Source organism: Protomyctophum bolini (assembly GCF_963924005.1).
Source record: "Protomyctophum bolini genome assembly, chromosome: 23".
NCBI classification, from domain to species: domain Eukaryota; kingdom Metazoa; phylum Chordata; class Actinopteri; order Myctophiformes; family Myctophidae; genus Protomyctophum; species Protomyctophum bolini.
In genome coordinates, this window is record NC_137884.1 from 17138718 (window position 1) to 17157555 (window position 18838).

At 42.2% G+C, this 18838-nt stretch overlaps 1 protein-coding gene across 1 annotated transcript in view; it reads left to right on the top strand.

Moving 5' to 3' along the window:
- The window catches only part of LOC308311331 (neuronal cell adhesion molecule-like), a 92544-nt gene that overhangs the window by 62619 nt on the left and 11087 nt on the right, over window positions 1–18838 (top strand). Inside the window, exons 9-25 of the mRNA XM_080758006.1 lie at window positions 711–895; window positions 1289–1420; window positions 1977–2120; window positions 2410–2521; window positions 3303–3469; window positions 3966–4113; window positions 5113–5237; window positions 6222–6323; window positions 7281–7478; window positions 8979–9049; window positions 10178–10403; window positions 11133–11248; window positions 11662–11872; window positions 12192–12314; window positions 13282–13518; window positions 17194–17265; window positions 18319–18441. Coding sequence (XP_080614132.1) covers window positions 711–895; window positions 1289–1420; window positions 1977–2120; window positions 2410–2521; window positions 3303–3469; window positions 3966–4113; window positions 5113–5237; window positions 6222–6323; window positions 7281–7478; window positions 8979–9049; window positions 10178–10403; window positions 11133–11248; window positions 11662–11872; window positions 12192–12314; window positions 13282–13518; window positions 17194–17265; window positions 18319–18441 — 2492 coding nt within the window. The remainder of the gene's footprint in view (window positions 1–710; window positions 896–1288; window positions 1421–1976; window positions 2121–2409; window positions 2522–3302; window positions 3470–3965; window positions 4114–5112; window positions 5238–6221; window positions 6324–7280; window positions 7479–8978; window positions 9050–10177; window positions 10404–11132; window positions 11249–11661; window positions 11873–12191; window positions 12315–13281; window positions 13519–17193; window positions 17266–18318; window positions 18442–18838) is intronic.

Here is an 18838-nt window from a genome sequence, read left to right on the forward strand (position 1 = left end):
ATAAAGTGCCTGTCAAATCCACAATGAAATATTAAATATTTAATTGAATTTAAATATTAAATTAAACCATACATATTCCATTTCTCCCGCTCTATTTCCCATTCCAATAATGAATTGCATTTTCATAGTGCTTTTCCAAGTGCTCAAAGCGCTTTATAATTGGTGCATTCATTCATTCATACATTGGGAGGTTCCAAGTGCATTTGTCTGTCAGCGCCTCCCCTCAGGCACTATTTTCAGCAATGGTATAATATATTTTTTTCAGTGGGTAGATCTAGTTAAGCTGGTCATTTTGAAAGTACATAGCTCTCAAGTCAAAAAAGTGTGGGCACCCCTGCTCTATTGCATAATATTTCTTATTTTCATCTATAAGGCAGCAATCATGCCAGAGACGATGTTGCTACCTATAAAACAAGGCTTTTGTTTTATAGTGTATTCCACATAATAGTCAGTTATGGATCAGACTACAATATCCAGGTGGTCAGAGCATCAACTGTTGTAACTGAGGTACACACAAAGGTATTGCAAAGGCACGTTGGTCCGACTCGCCCCATTACTAACTCTGTCTCTAACCCATAAACCGTACAACCCGTGAAGCCATGTAGTCGGAGTAATGGGTTGTCGGAATTATGGGCAGCCCCCCCCCTAATTTCAACTACAGTAAACCACTCCTGTTCTTATTAATGCTACTGTGTTGATTTCCCTGGCAGGCCTACTCCAGAGATCACCTGGCTCAAGGAGAATGCTGAGCTTCCCAGCAACCGGATGTCCCTACATGACTTCCAGAAGACACTGAAGATCGTGGACGTGACGGAGGCTGATGCCGGGGACTACCGCTGCACAGCTAAGAACAGCCTCGGCAGCGTGCATCACATCATCAAGGTCAATGTTAAAGGTCTGTGGAGGGCGCGTCAGCCGACAGATCCGTTTGGGGGTTTCTTATTTTTCCCCAAACCATTGCTCTCACCTGTGAGTCTGGCTGCCCCAGGCAGGGAGTTGGATTTTTGCTATTTGTAGCTTTCGTACAAATAGTGGAAATAACTGATCTTCATGTTTGTAAGCTAGTACATCTGCTATTAATAACAATTGTGAAAGCTTCAAAGCTCTGAAAAGTTTAGACAATCCTTGTGAAGATTTCCTTTTCGGAAATATTTTGTGAAGTTTCACCTATGATGGCATGCCACACGGTTGAACGTGGTTTCTCCCTGTTGTTTTTCCTATCAGCCATGCAGTTTTGTGTATGTATTTATTTTCTCTTTAACTTTTTCTCTCTGTCGTCCATATCTAGCTGCTCCGTTCTGGATCAGCTCCCCCGGGAACCTGATCCTGGCCCCGAAGGAGACGGGCAGCCTGACCTGTCGGGTAACCGGTGACCCCAAGCCTAAGATCAGCTGGTTCGTCAACGGAGTCCCCATCGATAGTGAGTAAAATGCAGTTCTGATTCCCACATCACATGCCGGATACTAGCAGAGGTTTCTGCCTCGATTCGACCACAGATACAGTACCCCACCCGTGGTACCGTTTCAAAATTAGAAACGTATGCTCAGTAAACTGCTACTCAACTAAACCTTCTCTACCTTCTTTATCAGCCCGTCCGTCACTGAACAACTTCATTGCTTTTAATACAATCTGTATTTATGACAATTAGACTTGACACGGGAAGGTGCATAGCATACTTCCATGCATACTGCATGCTGTTAATGTTTGTGTTGCCATTTGTGACTTGTGATGATTTGTGTGGTTTGTTGGGCCTGGGAGATTATTTTTAGTTTTTAGCTAAAGACAATGGTTACAGTATGTCCTTAGTTTTAAGAATATTAAGCTGCAAGAAGGCACAGCAGACACAGTCATCGACAGGGCCATTTAGCCATTGTGGTTGTAGTTGCAGAATAAGAGCTGCATACTGTACAATGTACATACTTTACTGACAATATACTGTACATTTTGTTAAAAGGCCCTTCGTGATATTTTTTCAGATGCACCCAAAGACCCCAGCCGCACAGTTGAGGACGATACGGTGATCCTCAGTGGCGTGCAGACAGGCTCCAGTGCGGTGTACCAGTGCAATGCATCCAATGAGTTTGGTTACTTGCTGGCTAACGCCTTTGTCAATGTGCTTGGTGAGTTCAAGTTGAAGATTCCTTGTTAAAAATCGTAACTATTCAACTGTGAAATTGTAAACCATCGGTAAACAAAAACGGAACGTTTCAAATCTTGTTTGAAATGACCACCGATGGTATTATTGGAGGAAGGCTCTGAACAGTCCACTGCCCACCACTCAAACAGAGGAAGTAGACGGATAAGTGAGGACCAATTATATGAAGATGAGAATGAAAATGGCTCAAGTGCTCCCTCACAGGGAACCATTCACTTTGATTACAGTAACATGTAATATTCTTCTTTCTACAGCTGAGCCTCCAAGAGTCCTGACTCAATCCAACAAAGTGTACCAGGTCATCACTAACAGCCCTGCTGTACTGGACTGTGCATCGTTTGGCTCTCCAATACCAAACATCACATGGTGAGAACAGAAGAGAACATACACAGTATACAATCCTCTCTGTGTTCATTAAAACCTGTATGGGTCCTTGTGGATGCAATCGGTAACTTTTGGGTCCCACCCAAGATTCGAACCCCGCCTCTCTCCTTTACAAAACCTAACAAAGAATAGGATAATTTCATATGAATAATAAACGTATACGTTCGTAAATTCTGACTATATGCAGAGAAACGTTGTATGCAGATCAAACAATGATGGTTGTTGATCAACTCAATTTTTTATCACTTCAATAACCCAATCTGAACACGTTTCAAATAGTTGATTTGTCGTACACTTTACAGTCATCTAACACAGTGGTTCTCAAAGTAGGGTCCGGAGACCCCCAGGGGTCCCCAACAAAATGACTTGATGTAGCATAAAAATCAACCTATTATAAGCTCAGAACATGATTGTTCCCAGGTGTAATAACTCACTCGGACAGTCTGCCTTCTCAGTAAAGGGGGCAAACCTTTTGCCCACGGTTCTAAAACTAGAGACGGATGGTGTTCTACTCAAACTATGGTTGAAATCAAACCAACTGTGCTCACATGAATAGTGTCTGACTGGTTACCTGAGTGATTATGTTTACTTTTGTTTTGTAGGTCAATGTAATGGGTATTATAATTTTGTTCTTTTTGTCTTGAAAAATTGTGGAATATTTTCAAAACAATTTACAACAAACCTTGTATATATATTTTCATATAGGGGACCGTGGCCAAATGGGTATTAGAACCAATGATCTAACCACTGATTGCCTGTGCAGGTTCAAAGACAGCCAGATCAGCATTCTCAGTCGAGACCCCTATGAGATCCACAAGAATGGTACGTTGGAGATCCACGTGGCCCAGACACAGAACAGCGGCAAGTACACCTGCATCGCCTCCAACAACCTGGGTACCAAGGAGAACCACGTCTACCTGGAGGTTAAAGGTCAGATATGGACCATTCAGAACTTAGAAACAAGGGAGCAGGGGACCCCCAGGGACCCTTGAGGGGGTTCCATGGTGTCCCCATTAAAGCGAGGAAGAGTTTAAATACTTTTCTATTGTTTATTATTCTAAATAATTTAAATAGAAAAATACTAGACAAATCTTCTCTTTTGGGGGTCCCTGAAACAACACATTTTCAAATCATAATTATGTAATTTGGGAGTTCTTGACATGAAAATGTTTGAGAACCATGCAAGGTTAACGTTATGCCACTTCATTCTATACATCTGATGTAATCTTTTTTATTGATTGTTTCATACTTTTGCATGATAATATCATAATTTAACATTTTAATCAAAAATGTTTGTTAATCACATTAACTCTGGCATCCACAGGCTCACAATGCGCCCACCCCCCCCACCCCAAATATATCCCCCAAATGTATACAAATCAAGCCCTGATCCTTTGGATGTGTTCCTCCGCTCTCTACGTTCCAGAGCCCACTCGGATCCTGAAGCAACCAGAGTACAAGGAGGTGCAGAGGAACAGGAACGCTATGTTTGAGTGCAAAGTCAAACATGACCCGTCACTCGTCCCCACCATGACCTGGCTCAAAAACAACGGAGAACTGCCCGACGACGAGAGGTAAAGACGCTACATAGCCTACAAGAAGGACTAAAGGAAAGGGGTGCCACAGTTAATGGAACTAATCGATTAGGGGGGAAAAGTATTGGTAATTTAATGCAAAGAATCGATTAATAATTGATTGCTATTTTGGGCATGGGATTAAGTCTGCTGGAAAAAGTTCACATAAACGGTTCCAAATCCAAACATTAAAGCTGCATTTTTATTGAGTATGAAGCCATTCAGGACGGGAAGTCGGGGTTCTTGTTGCTATGTATAGTACTGTATATTAGCAGCATAACATTTCTGTAAATTGTTGAATTAATATTTGACCTTTTTCAGAAAACTTTGGCCTCAGTCCTAAATGAGGTAATACAATATTAAAGTAGGCCTACTGTAGTACATCTACAATGGTTGGAGGTGGTCTCCCCTCCCTACTCTTCCATTGAGACATTTAGGCCCTGGCGTTAGGTATAGGCTGAAGCTCATAACACACAATATATTACCTATATATTGGTTTGAATCCCGGGTATGATATGAAAATTCCACTTGCAGCTTTAATTACAATTTAGGCATTTAGCAGACACTCTTAATCAAGAGCGACTTACATTAAGCAAGAACAAAAAAAACATGGCAATACATCATATATTGTACTGTACATACAAAGTAGTTATCATGAATCATACGTAAGCTAAGAATGTAACAGTGGAATATCTATATAATGAAACTATGCATATATACTATATAGTGCTATGTTTACATAAAATGCTATAAGTCTACATAAACTGCTACTGTGTGTAAGTCTACAAAAAAGGCTATCTAAGTTGCATAAGTTAAGCGTTTGCATACGCCTGTAGGAGTTCGAGGCAAGGGCAATAGTGGCAAGTGCTATGGCCGAGCTAAGATAGAGTCTGAAGAGGTGCGTTTTCAGACTGCGGTGGAAGATTGGGAGTGAATCTGTAGTTCTGACTGTAATGGCAAGTTAATAGGCGCACAATTGGTTGTTGTGTCTCTATTCAGGTTTGTGGTGGACACTGACAGTCTGACCATCAAAGGCGTGACAGTCGAGGACGAAGGCACCTACACCTGTGTCATGAACACCACTCTGGATCAAGACTCGGCCAGTGCCATGCTCACTGTTGTGGGTACGTTAAAATCTTCAGTCCGCCTTTAACAGCAAATTAATAGTTCATTGCATGCAACTTTTGACCTAACAAAAGAAAAAGTCAATGTATAAAGTGAAGAACGTGCCAAATGACACCTCTTTCAGTTGAAATGATATCACAAATGTCACTTTGTTGAGTTGAAAATACAATATTCGAGACAAACCTTCTTCAAGACTTTCCCGTGCTCAGAAGTTCATGTTCTGTGCCTCTGTGTTTTGAACTTCTTGTAATGCCTGTAAACTTGTTCCACTAAAACAGTTACGTTTAGAGCCTGCCTTACCACCTTTCTACTTTCTCTTTGCTCTAAAAGGTCACTAATGTTTAACTGCTACATGTACTTTACTCTTTCTTTTTGCTGTCTCAGAGGCCACTCCGCTTGTCTACGGTAAACAAACATTAGCACTGCTTCCCCTCCAAGCTCCTAATTTCCATTTCGTCCGTTCATTATATTTTTACATACTGTATATCTAACATGGTGATAATTATTGTCGCAGGTATATGGTTATGTCCATTTATCCTGATGCTTTTATGTACTTATTTTCGTTCCTTTTGTGTTGTTTTCGTTACTTTCTCATTAGTTTTGTATTTATTTCTGTTAAATATTATTGTCTGTCAATCCAAAGCTGTATGTCTCTCACACTGTGTCTGGGAAGGGATTGTGAATTGTGGGTTGGAAAAAAAAGAGCTAAGTATTGAAAATCACAGAATTTTATATTTTGAAGAAGTTGGATTCATACTGTACAGAATGAGTGATGTATTATGGTCTGATTCTGATTAGCAAATAACAGGCATAAATACCACACAGAACAATAATAACGCCTAGTGACACCTAGTAACACCCAATCCTCATACATTTTATAGACTGGAGATCACCGATTCCCATCAGTGTTTGGAACATTGCCAACAGTGGAGAAGAGGGTTTTCCAAATTGTGCATCACTGACTCTTTCACTGTACTTTCCAGAGCAACCGGACCCTCCCACAGATCTGGAGTTGACGGACCAGCGAGACAGGAACGTCCAGCTTTCCTGGATCCCAGGAGATGAACATAACAGCCCCATACAGAGTGAGTACTGTACTGTTACTACTGTACATAACAGCCCCATACAGATTGAGTACTATACAGTACATAACAGCCCCATACAGATTGAGTACTGTACATAACAGCCCCATACAGATTGAGTACTGTACATAACAGCCCCATACAGAGTGAGTACTGTACATAACACATAAGATTTTAATGGAAAAATCTAATCATTGTGTTTTTCTTTTCTTTAAAAGCTTGAAATGGATACAGACTTGAAATACACTATGTTAGTTCTGTTGTATACAGGCTTGATCATTAAAATAAAGACGCTCTGAAAATGCACACAGCCCACCCATCAGTCCACTTAACACGGCAGCCATCATGGTCAGATGGGTGGGCTGCGGACACTTTGGTTGGGAACCACTGCTGTAGTATACTGTACCACACAGTCGTGACATCATCTTGTAACGAGCAGTGGTGGAAAAAGTACTCAATTGTTTTACTTAAGTAAAAGTATCAATACTGCAATATAGAAATACTCTACGAGTAAAAGTGAGGAATTCAAAACTTACTTTGAGTAAAAGTACAAAAAGTATTGGTATAAAAATGTAGTACTCAATATGCAGAATGCCCCATGTCATCGCGACGCATTGTGAGCTTGTAGATCGGCTATTTTCAAATGGCCGGAATGTATGTAGTGCTTAACCCATTTTGGGGCGGGAAGCCCTTTTGGTGTTAGCATTATGTTATGCTTTAGCTATTGAAAAATAGCAGAGTGGCGCGCTACAAGCTTGCAGGTCTGCTATTTTTGAAAAATCGAAGAACAACTGACATAGTTTCAGAAAACTGTCAGGATGTAGAAGACATTTTTAGAATCTGATCTCAGGTCAAAATGAGTTAATGAATAATAAACGTATAGTTTGCCTCCGAGACGTAGTGGAATACTCAAGTAAAGTACAAATACCACCACTACTGGTAACGAGTCTTTCGCCACAGAGTTCCTGATCCAGTACGAGGACCTGCTCCACCAGCCGGGCGTTTGGGTCAACCTGACGGAGGTGGCCGGTAGCAGCGCCACGGCCCAGCTGGAGCTGTCTCCCTACGTCTACTACTCCTTCAGGGTGCTGGCCGGCAACGACGTGGGGCTCAGCCACCCTAGTCAGGCCTCCCAACAGTACCGGACCAACCCTGCACGTGAGGGCCATGCTGTTATCCATATGGAATGTGTACAGTTCAGAACAGTGTATTCTCCTCTACAACAGTGGTTCCCAAACCTTTTCATGTCAATATATGCCAAGGAAGCCCCATAAGAGAAGATCTTTACGGCTCTGGCAGTGATTTTCACTGATTTTCATTTCAAGGACCCCCAGGTTTCACCTGAATTAGGCTATGGACTCCCCATTTAATGTCATTTCTATATCTGGGACCCCAATGTATAATTTAACTTTGAGAGTGTACAAATGGAACCAAATGAACCCGTTAGCGTCCATTTGTACACTCTCTGAGTTACAGACCCATAAGGGCCCATTTGGTTCCAAACTATCATTTAGCTGGGGACCCCCTGGAACTCTCCCAAGGACCCCTGGGGGTCCCCGGACCCCACTTTGGGAACCACTGCTCTATAAGAAGAAAGAAGAAGTTGAGTAATTCCACGTAATAGTGTATCGGGTGCACGGTTCTGGAAGATACAGGGCTCCATTTTCGTCACCGCTAAACCCCTTATCCCTAAACTTCTTTGCCTTTCTTTTCTATTTTGCAAAACATTTTTGAATAGTTAAAATGACCAGTCTACAAGTTCACAACGTGTCAATGTAGATTGGCTAGTTGAACTATTCAAAAAAAATAAAAAAAAAAATAAGGCTAAGAAGTTAAGGGATAAGAGGTTTAGCGGAGATGAAAATGGAGCCCACAGTCTATAGAAAAGAATCCCAGCACTCACGTTGTATCCAATAGGATTCTTTTTTTTCCTTTTTTATATTTTTTATCCCACGATTTTTGTAACCCATTTTTCACCCCTGTGTCAATTATCTACTGTGATCCTGGGCTCTACACACCCTCCGCCAACCTGGGGAGAGCAACGGACTTAACTCATGCTCCCTTCATGCTTGAGTGTCCAAGTTGCTCCTTTACACCTGACAGGGGGGAGTTTCCCTGGTTGGACGTAGCGCATGGAAGGAACACGTTATTCCAACCAGCTCCTTTCCCCTCCATCAGGCGCCCCGGCTGGCCAGGGGGAGGCAGTTTAGAGACCAGGATTACTGCATGTTTTTGTGAGGGTACCTACCCTAGGGGACACGGGGAGAACATGCAAACTCCACACAGAAAGGCCCTTTCGCCAACCCCGCCTTCGGGTATGGGCACTGATGACGAATAGGATTCTTGTCGCTATTCAGTTTCCCCCAGCAGCACACATAACAATACAGACGTTTGGGCCCAGAGGCCTTCCTCAGCGTAAACCACGCAAGATTTATACTGAGAAGGGCCTCTGGGCCCAAACGTCCGTTATTGTTCTGTGCTGCTGGGGGAAACTGAATAAAAATAAAGTCCGCTGCAGTGCATCATGCAATAGGATTCTATTCATATAACTAAATATACAATAGAATTATATTGGGTATTATATATTGTAAGTGTGACATGATGATGTGATGGTAAAAACTAGAAACTAAAAGATAAGTTAAAACATAATTGTTTCAGCTCCGGATGAGAACCCTTCAGATGTTCAGGGAATGGGAACAGAAAAAGACAACCTGATCATCTCCTGGATGGTAAGCTATCCTTGACAATGACGTAAGAAAAGAACATACGGAAGATAACATGATAGGTCTAATTCAATCAAACGTGACGATGGGAAGTGTATATTCCAACCAAGTGCAGCAGTACAGCGGAAAGTTGCACTGGATGAAGTTCAGCAAATTATAATTTTGGTATATTAATGACATGGTTTTCCTGTCTCATTAAAAACACCGGAAGATAGGCGCCATTAATACAGATACTTTCCCCATAAAAATAGGAATTTGATTGTCTTGCTAGATACAAGCCCTCCCAGTGGCGTGCACAGACATTTAGAGGGGCAGGTGCTCAAGTGAAAAAAAGGGGCACCTTGTGCAGCGCGTGGAACCGGCTGGTTGCCTTAATAGTGTGAGATTATAGATTTGGCTGCATAAATAATATATTAGAAGCTTTTTTTTTATCAAGAATTGATCAATGTCACCATGGTTCACGTACTGTACAGTGTACACTGTACAAATATATATATATATATTTATTTATTTTCGAAAGGGCACATTGCTGTCCATAGGGCAAAGGGCAGGTGCCTAGCACCACCTAGTGTCTAGTCTCTGTAAAATAGGAGTTGACACATCTTCTCAGCTCAACAGTCATATTATCAGTTGAAGTCACGGAATGGCCCTCATTCTGGCCATGATCCTCTACATAGCAGAACCGGGTCTGGCAAGAACCGGCAGCTTTCCAGTCCAGTGGACTCGATTCAACACTGCCAACACATCCACTCACCAAACTATGCAGCTTAATTACATCATCGTTAATTAGATTTTTCATCTGTTTTGGTATTTATCTATATACAACATTAAAAGGGAAAACCAATCTGTGTGACTTGTTCCCAAGTTCATGCATCAATCTGATTCGAGAATGAATCCAATCATCCAATGGCATAACCTTCATGGCATAACCTACATTTTTAGTGTCATGTCAAAGTGCCGTAACACATTGCATCGCAAGGTGTTGTGAGCTTGCCTATTCTTGTATACAAAATACTATATAGTGTATACTGTATATGGCTTAGATGGTTAATATCCATCAGTCCAAGTTCCCTGTGTTTTCATCGATGGCTGACTCAAGTATAAAAACAAAAGTGTAACTCTTGTTTCTTACAGCCATTGACGGGTCTGCAGTCCAACGGGCCAGGCCTTCAATACCGGGTCCAGTGGAGACAGAAGGATGTGGACCAGGACTGGTCCTCGATAACCGTGACCAACACCTCCCAGTTTCTGGTGTCCGGAACGGCCACCTATGTACCTTACGAGTTCAAAGTTCAAGCACTGAATGACTACGGCAGCGCCCCTGAACCTGAGGTGGTGCTGGGACATTCTGGAGAGGACTGTGAGTTCTGAGAAACTAGCAGGGCAAGTTTAAATGTGTAGTTTAGTTTAACAAAACATGTTAAAGCTGCAATGTGGGACTTAGGTTAATGAATAAAATGAACCAATCTGTATGGTGTGGACCCACACATTATAACTCAATGGTCGAGGTTCTCAGATTGAAAGCCATTTCGGCCGGAAACTCCCAAGTCGGGAAGTAAAAATCCGATATGCAACGGCTGCAGAAAATGTAATTTAATCCACCCAAAACATATTTTTTGTAAGCTAGGATCATATCGTTTTGGGGGACAAATGATCACCGTAATCAATATTAAAAAAGGCGTCAAAAGGTGATCTCGGCGCAGAGTGCATTAGAAAACAGGCGCCAAAAGGCGATGTCGGTAAATTAGTTAATACAATAACTAGCATCTGCAGTGGTTGGAGGTGGTCTCCCGTCTCTTCCTTTGAGAACCCCTACTGGTTGACAAGTAGCTCTGCCCGAAGCTTACTGTACAAACACAATATATCTCCTCTGTACCTTGATTGAGCGATAGATCCAGGTTAAAATCCTGGGTATTACAATCACCCCTCGCCACCAGGAGAGGACACAACTTAATTTAGCTTGAAAAAAGCGTTGATGCTCATCTGTGATGCTCATCTCTCTCTGTCTCTCTCTCTCTTTCTCTCTCACACACACACACACACACACACACACACACACACACACACACACACACACTTTCTCCCACAGTACCTTCATTGGCTCCAGAGAGTGTAGAGGTCATGGTTCATAACAGCACTGTGGCAGAGGTGACCTGGAATCCTGTCCCTTCCTCCACGGTCAGGGGGAAACTCCAGGGATATAAGGTAGTGAGTGAGTGAGTGAGTGAGTGAGTAAGTGAGTGAGTGAGTGAGTGAGTAAGTGAGTGAGTGAGTGAGTGGAGTGAGGGAGCGAACACTGCATACGGCAGGAGGTGTATGCATTGGAATTTGTTCATTTTAGTTTAACCATAGATTGCTGCGTCGCTGTCACTTAGTAGTAAGTGACTACTGGCCAATCACCGCGCGTCTTTTCCGGGACGTATCAATTCGATCCAAGGGAGCTTTATTTGCATGAGAAAACAAATGTTTACATTGCCTGGCCTACCGAACGCCCCCTTCCGTGACACACGCGGAAGCTTCCGCTATGCTTCACAAAGAATATCGGGAAAGCTTGCCTCCATGTTGCCTGCAAGTGCAAGAGAGACGTGTAGTAACTCCTGCACGTCTGTCTCACCAAGGTGTACTACTGGCGCGAACGCGGCCTAGAAGAAACGGAGTCCCCAACGGAGGCCAAGACGAAACAGTTCCTGACGTTCAGCGGAAACCGGAGCGAGGGCCGCCTGCCCGACCTCCACCCGTACAGTGTCTACAGCCTCTCCATCACGGTTCTCAACGGCAAGGGAGAGGGACCCTCCACCTCGGCCCATAACTTTCATATGCCAGAGGGAGGTGTGTACTGCAGAGTTACCGCAGGACAGACTAATGTGATAGGAGTGTACAATTATTAGGTGATTTTACAATGTACAGTAGTAGCTCATGCTGTTTAAATGTTATGCTACAGGTACACATTTAATTCTGATATTGATACGATTTGTATATGCTGAATAAAAGTATAGTTTACATGTTTTAATGTTGACGTACAGTATTCTAAATTAATGTTTTGTTTATCTCTGTAGCTCTGATGGCAACCATTGTCCATGCTGCTTGTGTTATTATCGGAGAAAGTGCTTTTTCCTGTAAAGAAACGGTTTGTTTCTTGTATTTACAGTTCCGGGGCCACCGTCCTTCTTCAAGGTCAGCAACCCCAACGTTGATTCTCTGACGTTGGAATGGGGTCCACCAATCAACAACACAGGACGCCTTACTGGCTACACACTCAAATATCAACCAGGTAATAAAAGCAATATTGACAGTGCTGCTCAATTGAGAAGTCATGTAATGCCATGTGTTGTGTATGTGTTGTGTTGTGTTGGGTAGGCCTATGTCTTGTGTTTCTGTGTTGACTTGTAAGTTGTTACGTGGCTACATACATGTGATGTGAGGAATAGTCTCATCTGTAAAAAAGGAATCGACACATCTTAAGACATAATCTACCTGTAGTACTGAGCTAAACCATTTTTTTGGAACAGTGGTTGTGTACTATTTCGTATTTATTGATTAGCCACTAACGCGGAGCAGAGGTGCCATAGTCACCCTGAAGTGATTTATTCATAAACATTATCTTGCTTATTACACGGCTACTTAATACATATATTTATAGCTTTAGTTTTTGGTAATGAAAGTATTCCAAGTTGGCCCCACTGACGGCAACACATCGCCTCGGAAAACAAGGAAGTGAATGTTGATCAAATGTAATACAATTCCGGGTACTGCATCGTCTTATTTCTTAATTTTACAATGATTCATTCATTTATACATTGGGAGGTGAATCGGCGAACAGTCGACTCCAGTGTCCTCACTTCCCACATTCACACACCAATGGTGGCAAGCTCACACCGACCAACTCACCGCTGACCCAGGGATCATTGGACGACCTGCTCTACCTCCTGAGCCACAGCCGCCCAGATGTTACTTGCTTCAAATGTTTTCAAAAACATTTTTAAGAGCAACGTTTAGTTGTAAATGACATGTGTGTTTACATGGCTGTCATGTTGGAAACAGCAGTAAATCACAGTAGGTGATCCGAGTGTTTGATTAGGCATCGGTCTGTTATAGAGTGGAGCGGTCATTATTCTTCTCTTCTCTTCTCTTCTCTTCTCTTCTCTTCTCTTCTCTTCTCTTCTCTTCTCTTCTCTTCTCTTCTCTTCTCTTCTCTTCTCTTCTCTTCTCTTCTCTTCTCTTCTCTTCTCTTCCTCTAGTCAACAGCACCAATGAGTTGGGACCTGTTGAAATGATGAGCTTCACATCCAACACGACCTCGATCACCCTGCTGAACCTCAGGAACAGTACTCGCTACAAGTTCTACTTCACCGCTAAGACAATCAAGGGGCCTGGCCCTGCCATCACAGAGGAGGCAGTCACAATCATGGACACAAGTAAGCTCATTATTATTTACAGTCAACCACCTTTCAGGCACAATCAAGGGACAAGCAACAGTTTTTATATTTAATTATTAATTAGGAATTTGATTTCTTCGAACCCTTATAATAAAACAATCCTTTGATTCTGTATCTTTTTAATCTGTAAAAACCCTTATTATATTTTGTTTATTTGGTTATTATGTAGGGAAGTAAAACTCCAGTTTTTTAGTTCCCCCCCAGTATTCAAGAAAAGTGTGAATATTTCAAAAGATTAGTTTATTACCGGAGGTCGCAGATAACGACATGAAACCTTATATGAAAGCGTTTTGTCACCTCACTCACAATCCCCGTCGCTCACCCCAAGCAAGCCCCCAGGTCAGCATGACATCACGTGACATCAGTCCCCTGGTCTCCCCAGGCAAGCCCCCAGGTCAGCATGACATCACGTGACATCAGTCCCCTGGTCTCCCCAGGCAAGCCCCCAGGTCAGCATGACATCACGTGACATCAGTCCCCTGGTCTCCCCAGGCAAGCCCCCAGGTCAGCATGACATCACGTGACATCAGTCCCCTGGTCTCCCCAGGCAAGCCCCCAGGTCATCATGACATCACGTGACATCAGTCCCCTGGTCTCCCCAGGCAAGTCCACAGGTCATCATGACATCACGTGACATCAGTCCCCTGGTCTCCCCAGGCAAGCCCCCAGGTCATCATGTCATCACGTGACATCAGTCCCCTGGTCTCCCCAGGCAAGCCCCCAGGTCATCATGACATCACGTGACATCAGTCCCTTGGTCTCCCCAGGTCATCATGACATCACGTGACATCAGTCCCCTGGTCTCCCCAGGCAAGTCCCCAGGTCATCGTGTCATCACGTGACATCAGTCCCCTGGTCTCCCCAGGCAAGCCCCCAGGTCATCAATATTAGTATATGAACCTGTTCTGACATCCATATGTTGATCGTTCCCCATCCATCCTTCCTTTTCGATGTCTCCCTTTTGACTGATACCTGTCCATTTAAACTCTAGACGGTTCTCGCCCCCAGGCGTCTTACTGGTTATATACAGTATTTTCTTTTAAATATACAATGGACGTTTGCATCTTTTTCAATTGTTTTAAGGTTTGCGAAACTTACTGTAGCTAAACCCGCATCCGTTTTGATAATTAAAATATGAAAACACTGCATGTGCTTATGGGGTCTTTCGTACCCAATGACTGTAATACACATTGTTGTCTGTTCGTCTGTCACGTGTATGTCTGAGGTGACTTACTCTCATCTTGGTTTGTGGTGGTGCAAACTTAGCTTCCCCAAGCTAAACACGTCAGATCCCTGATGTCTCTACTCAACCTCTTACGCTGTCTTGTCTCTCCCTTGTTTTTTTCCTTGCCTCCTTCCTGAAGCTCTTATTCAACAACCCCCTCTAGAGACGGGCAAAGGTAAAGGTAGCCCCTGGAGGAAACCGCATGTTCCCAATTATCATTCGATATTTCCCATCTCCCAGCTTAGCTAGCATTTCTGACAGTTGATAAAACCTTAAGAAAGGGATGTGACATTCTCAATACCAGTGTCTCGCTTGGGAAAAGTGCATTTTGAGTTACCGGTACCTTTCAATTCAACACCATTATAATTAACAACCTACATTTTAATGTTGTGAAAACGACATGGAACACAGATTGAACACAGATTGATTCCATGCATAATGCATGGAAAGGATATTGTGTAGTACAGTACTGTTACAGTTATTTTGGGAACTGGAAAATGTGTTGTCCCAAACAAGACACGGCTTTCCTTTTTTAAGTATAATGTGAGTACTTCAACCTGTATAGCTACAATATGCTTCCATATGGCGTCTGCAAGAACCATTGCTTGTATCCTATTGTAATAGGACGCTCCCCCAATATAGTGGCTTAACACTGGAATTTAGCCTTCAACGTAGGACTTTCCTGCACTGTCAAAAAAGCTCTACTGTACTGTAGTGTACATGCCATGCTTTCAGTCTTTACCACTTCAAACAACTGATAATCTCCCCAGGTTTGGTTGTCTGCAAGCTTTGGTTCCAGTCCCTTACAGAGGCAGTCCAACAGTTCGGAATACAATACAATAGAATATAGAACATACTAAAATATAATTTAATTTAATTGGAACCATATGGAAATATGTAGACGATAGTTTTGCATGGACCATTAGGGGTACATTTTTACATTGTCAAGAGTTAAATGAATATGGGTACAAGAAGTACACATTCCATCACCAGGAAACATTAGCATCATAATTATTCTTACTTATTACTCTTCGTATTTACAGTACAATAAAGTAGAACTTCTGATATTTCCTGTAGGTTGGAGCCTGGAGGTTGCTAGGATTTGACTGGAACTAAATGATGCAAACATTGCTTCAGAGTTGACTGTCATTAGTTTGGGTTCCTATGCAGTTGTGGAATGAAAAGATTTGGTTCATTGTTGTGTTTTTGTTTTGTTTTTCTGATTACATATAAAGTTCAGATTTTGGTATATCGTATGGTTTTTAGAGCCAATGTACACACATGGCCCTGCCATATCATCGTGCCATTATAAGCATACCTGATATTTTACACGGGCCAAAATTGTCAACTCAAACTTTTTCTCATTTAATGAAGTCACTCAGCTTGTCAACAGCTGAGCGAGAACAGCAAGGAAGGATGAGGAATGATGCAGGCTAAATGCTTCCACTGTGTTTAGATCACATAAGGAATGCAAGACGCAACTGCATAGGTGTTCCGCTCAACTCTGAATCACAGCAGTAATACTATAGCAACTTATTAACACAGCATGCAATCAAATATTATCAAAATGGCAGCTCTACATAACTACATTATGTAACTTACTCTCCCTGTTGTTGTACTCTGCACGTGTGTGTGTGTGTGTGTGTGTGTGTGTGTGTGTGTGTGTGTGTGTGCACACACATTACTTGTATTACTACTACACATGAGGGCCAAATGTCTGCACAAGTACAGTAGAATTTGAGAATTTGACATTGTGAGGACAATTTTCCAGCTCCAAACAAGATAAATGGTTGTTGTTATGCCTATTAAAGACTTTTAGAGTTATGTTTACTATAAAGAAAAGTTTCAGGTTGGGGTTTGGTTTAGGAGAAGACATTTAGAGGTCAGATCTGGGGGTTGGGGTTAGAGGTACGTCTCCGGTGTGATGGCCGCTATGTGGCCCATATGTCTGAGTCATAGTGTCGGAGCCCCGTTGTACCCGTCTGACTGTGTCCCTTTCGTGCCCATATGGAGAATCCTGATGTCATTTAGTACATGCCCATACCCTGTGTATTGGACTGCCTATATTATATAGGCTTATTGGTTGGATTGGTTGGTTCTAGACAACCGCATATCCGAACTCGGTGGTAGGCACCGCACTCCAGCCACATCTTCATACTGTATATGCCTATGTATGGGCATATGTGGTTTGTTTATGGTTATGTCTGAGTCAGAGTGACGTGGCTGTGGTCCTACCTATAGTATATGTGGGCGATTAGTACAGTTACAGTATGAGTCAGAGTGTCAGATTTTCTAATTCAGACTTTTACAGTTAGAAATGCCAGTAAAATAAAATAAATGGCATTCTTTGCCATCCTAAAATGTTGATGTCCTTATGTTCCTATGTGGTACAGTAATACAAATGTGTGTGCGTGCGTGTGTGTGTGTGTGTGTGTGTGTGTGTGTGTGTGTGTGCATGCCTTGTCTCACTCTTCTCTGTGTTCTTTCAGGCTTCACTGAGCCCCCAACTCACCCAACCTCCCCCGTCACAGCGTCACCTTCTCGCCCCCCGACTCACAAGAGTACACACACCCCCTCCTCCTCCCTCACTGACCCACCCGCCCCCACCCACCCAGGTTTCTACTTCTGATTCCTACACTGCTATATAGCATGCGGTGTCACACCTATAGCATTTAGCATGGTAGTTCTCAAACTTTTTAAGTTCAAGGACCCCCAGTTTGGTATGCATTAGGCCATGGACCTGGGGACCTCCTGGAACCCTATCAAGGACCCCTGGGGGTCCCAAGATCCCATTTTGAGAATCAATGATTAAGGCTACTTCTTTGAACACAATGTCGACTTGTGATGAGATTCTTATATCATTACGATTACACGGTGCATGGACATTTTTGATACTGAACGAACACTTCTATGGCTAACACTTGTTTTAACATAAAAAATTTCACTTACGTCGAATGCCTGTACGTAAGTGACGGATTGATTTGCCTTATTGCACAATATTGCTTGTTTAGAGAAAACTGCATAACAAGTTGGTGTTATTAGGATTGACAATTTGTTTGCATGTTTTATATAGCTATTATGTGTAGCAAGCAAGCTCTGACACTACCCAGTGGTCTTGTGCTCTCATTGTAGCTGGACAGGAGTGAAGTCATTTCACACTTGGCACACATTTAACACTTGTCACTTGGCAGTTAACCATTCTTGAGCTGGTGAATTTTAGAATCCTCTGACAAGTGAATAAAATAAACATTCCTTGACTCATAAATAATGCAAGTTAGATTATCAAGCCAAGAATGAAAATGGTGTTTCCTGTTTTTGACAAAGGTGAATACCGGTATATTGGTTTCCATTTGCATTAGTGGACATTTAGACACCTAATTCATAACTATTGGCATCATATTTAATTAATATAAAAGTATTTTGTAGAGCTACAATATAATACAGACACCACAACTACCATTACATGTTTTATGGTATGGTAGCCTATATTACGGGCAAAGTATTGGGACAATGCTTACAAGATAGTAGTGAAGATGAGTAATTGAAATGTTTTTACAAACATTTTGAACTATTTTGAAATAAAACCCTTCCTGTGTTCTCTCCCATGTGGTCAGTGCGTCCTGCAGGCCCTGTGTTTGGGACCGTTAACACGTCTGTGTTCGAGGACGGCATAGGCATCACTTGGGAATACTTTGGACACCATAAGAATGTATTTGTGGAATATATTGTAGACAACAGTAAGGCTTTACTTTGGTCTTTGCAAGGTCACCAAAAAATGTAATACAAAATAAAAATGCATGCTCATGTGACTTTATCCATGGCTGGCATTTGTATAATTGAATGTATTGAAGACAGGCTGAAATATATATATATTTTTATTTTTTATATATATTTTTATTTTTTTTCCACATACGTATATTTTAGCAAGACAGAGCTGAATCAAGTTTATTTTACTGCATTGCCTATTTCTCTCTTCAGATGTGAAAAATGGAAATGAGATAATTTATAACGCGTCTGCCATACTGTAGTGTAAGCACCACATTCTGGGGTCTAGCATAACCAATCTGTGTGGAAGATTGATTGATTTACAGATGGATGTCATGATTTATTGGTTTGAAATTAGTTGTATACCGA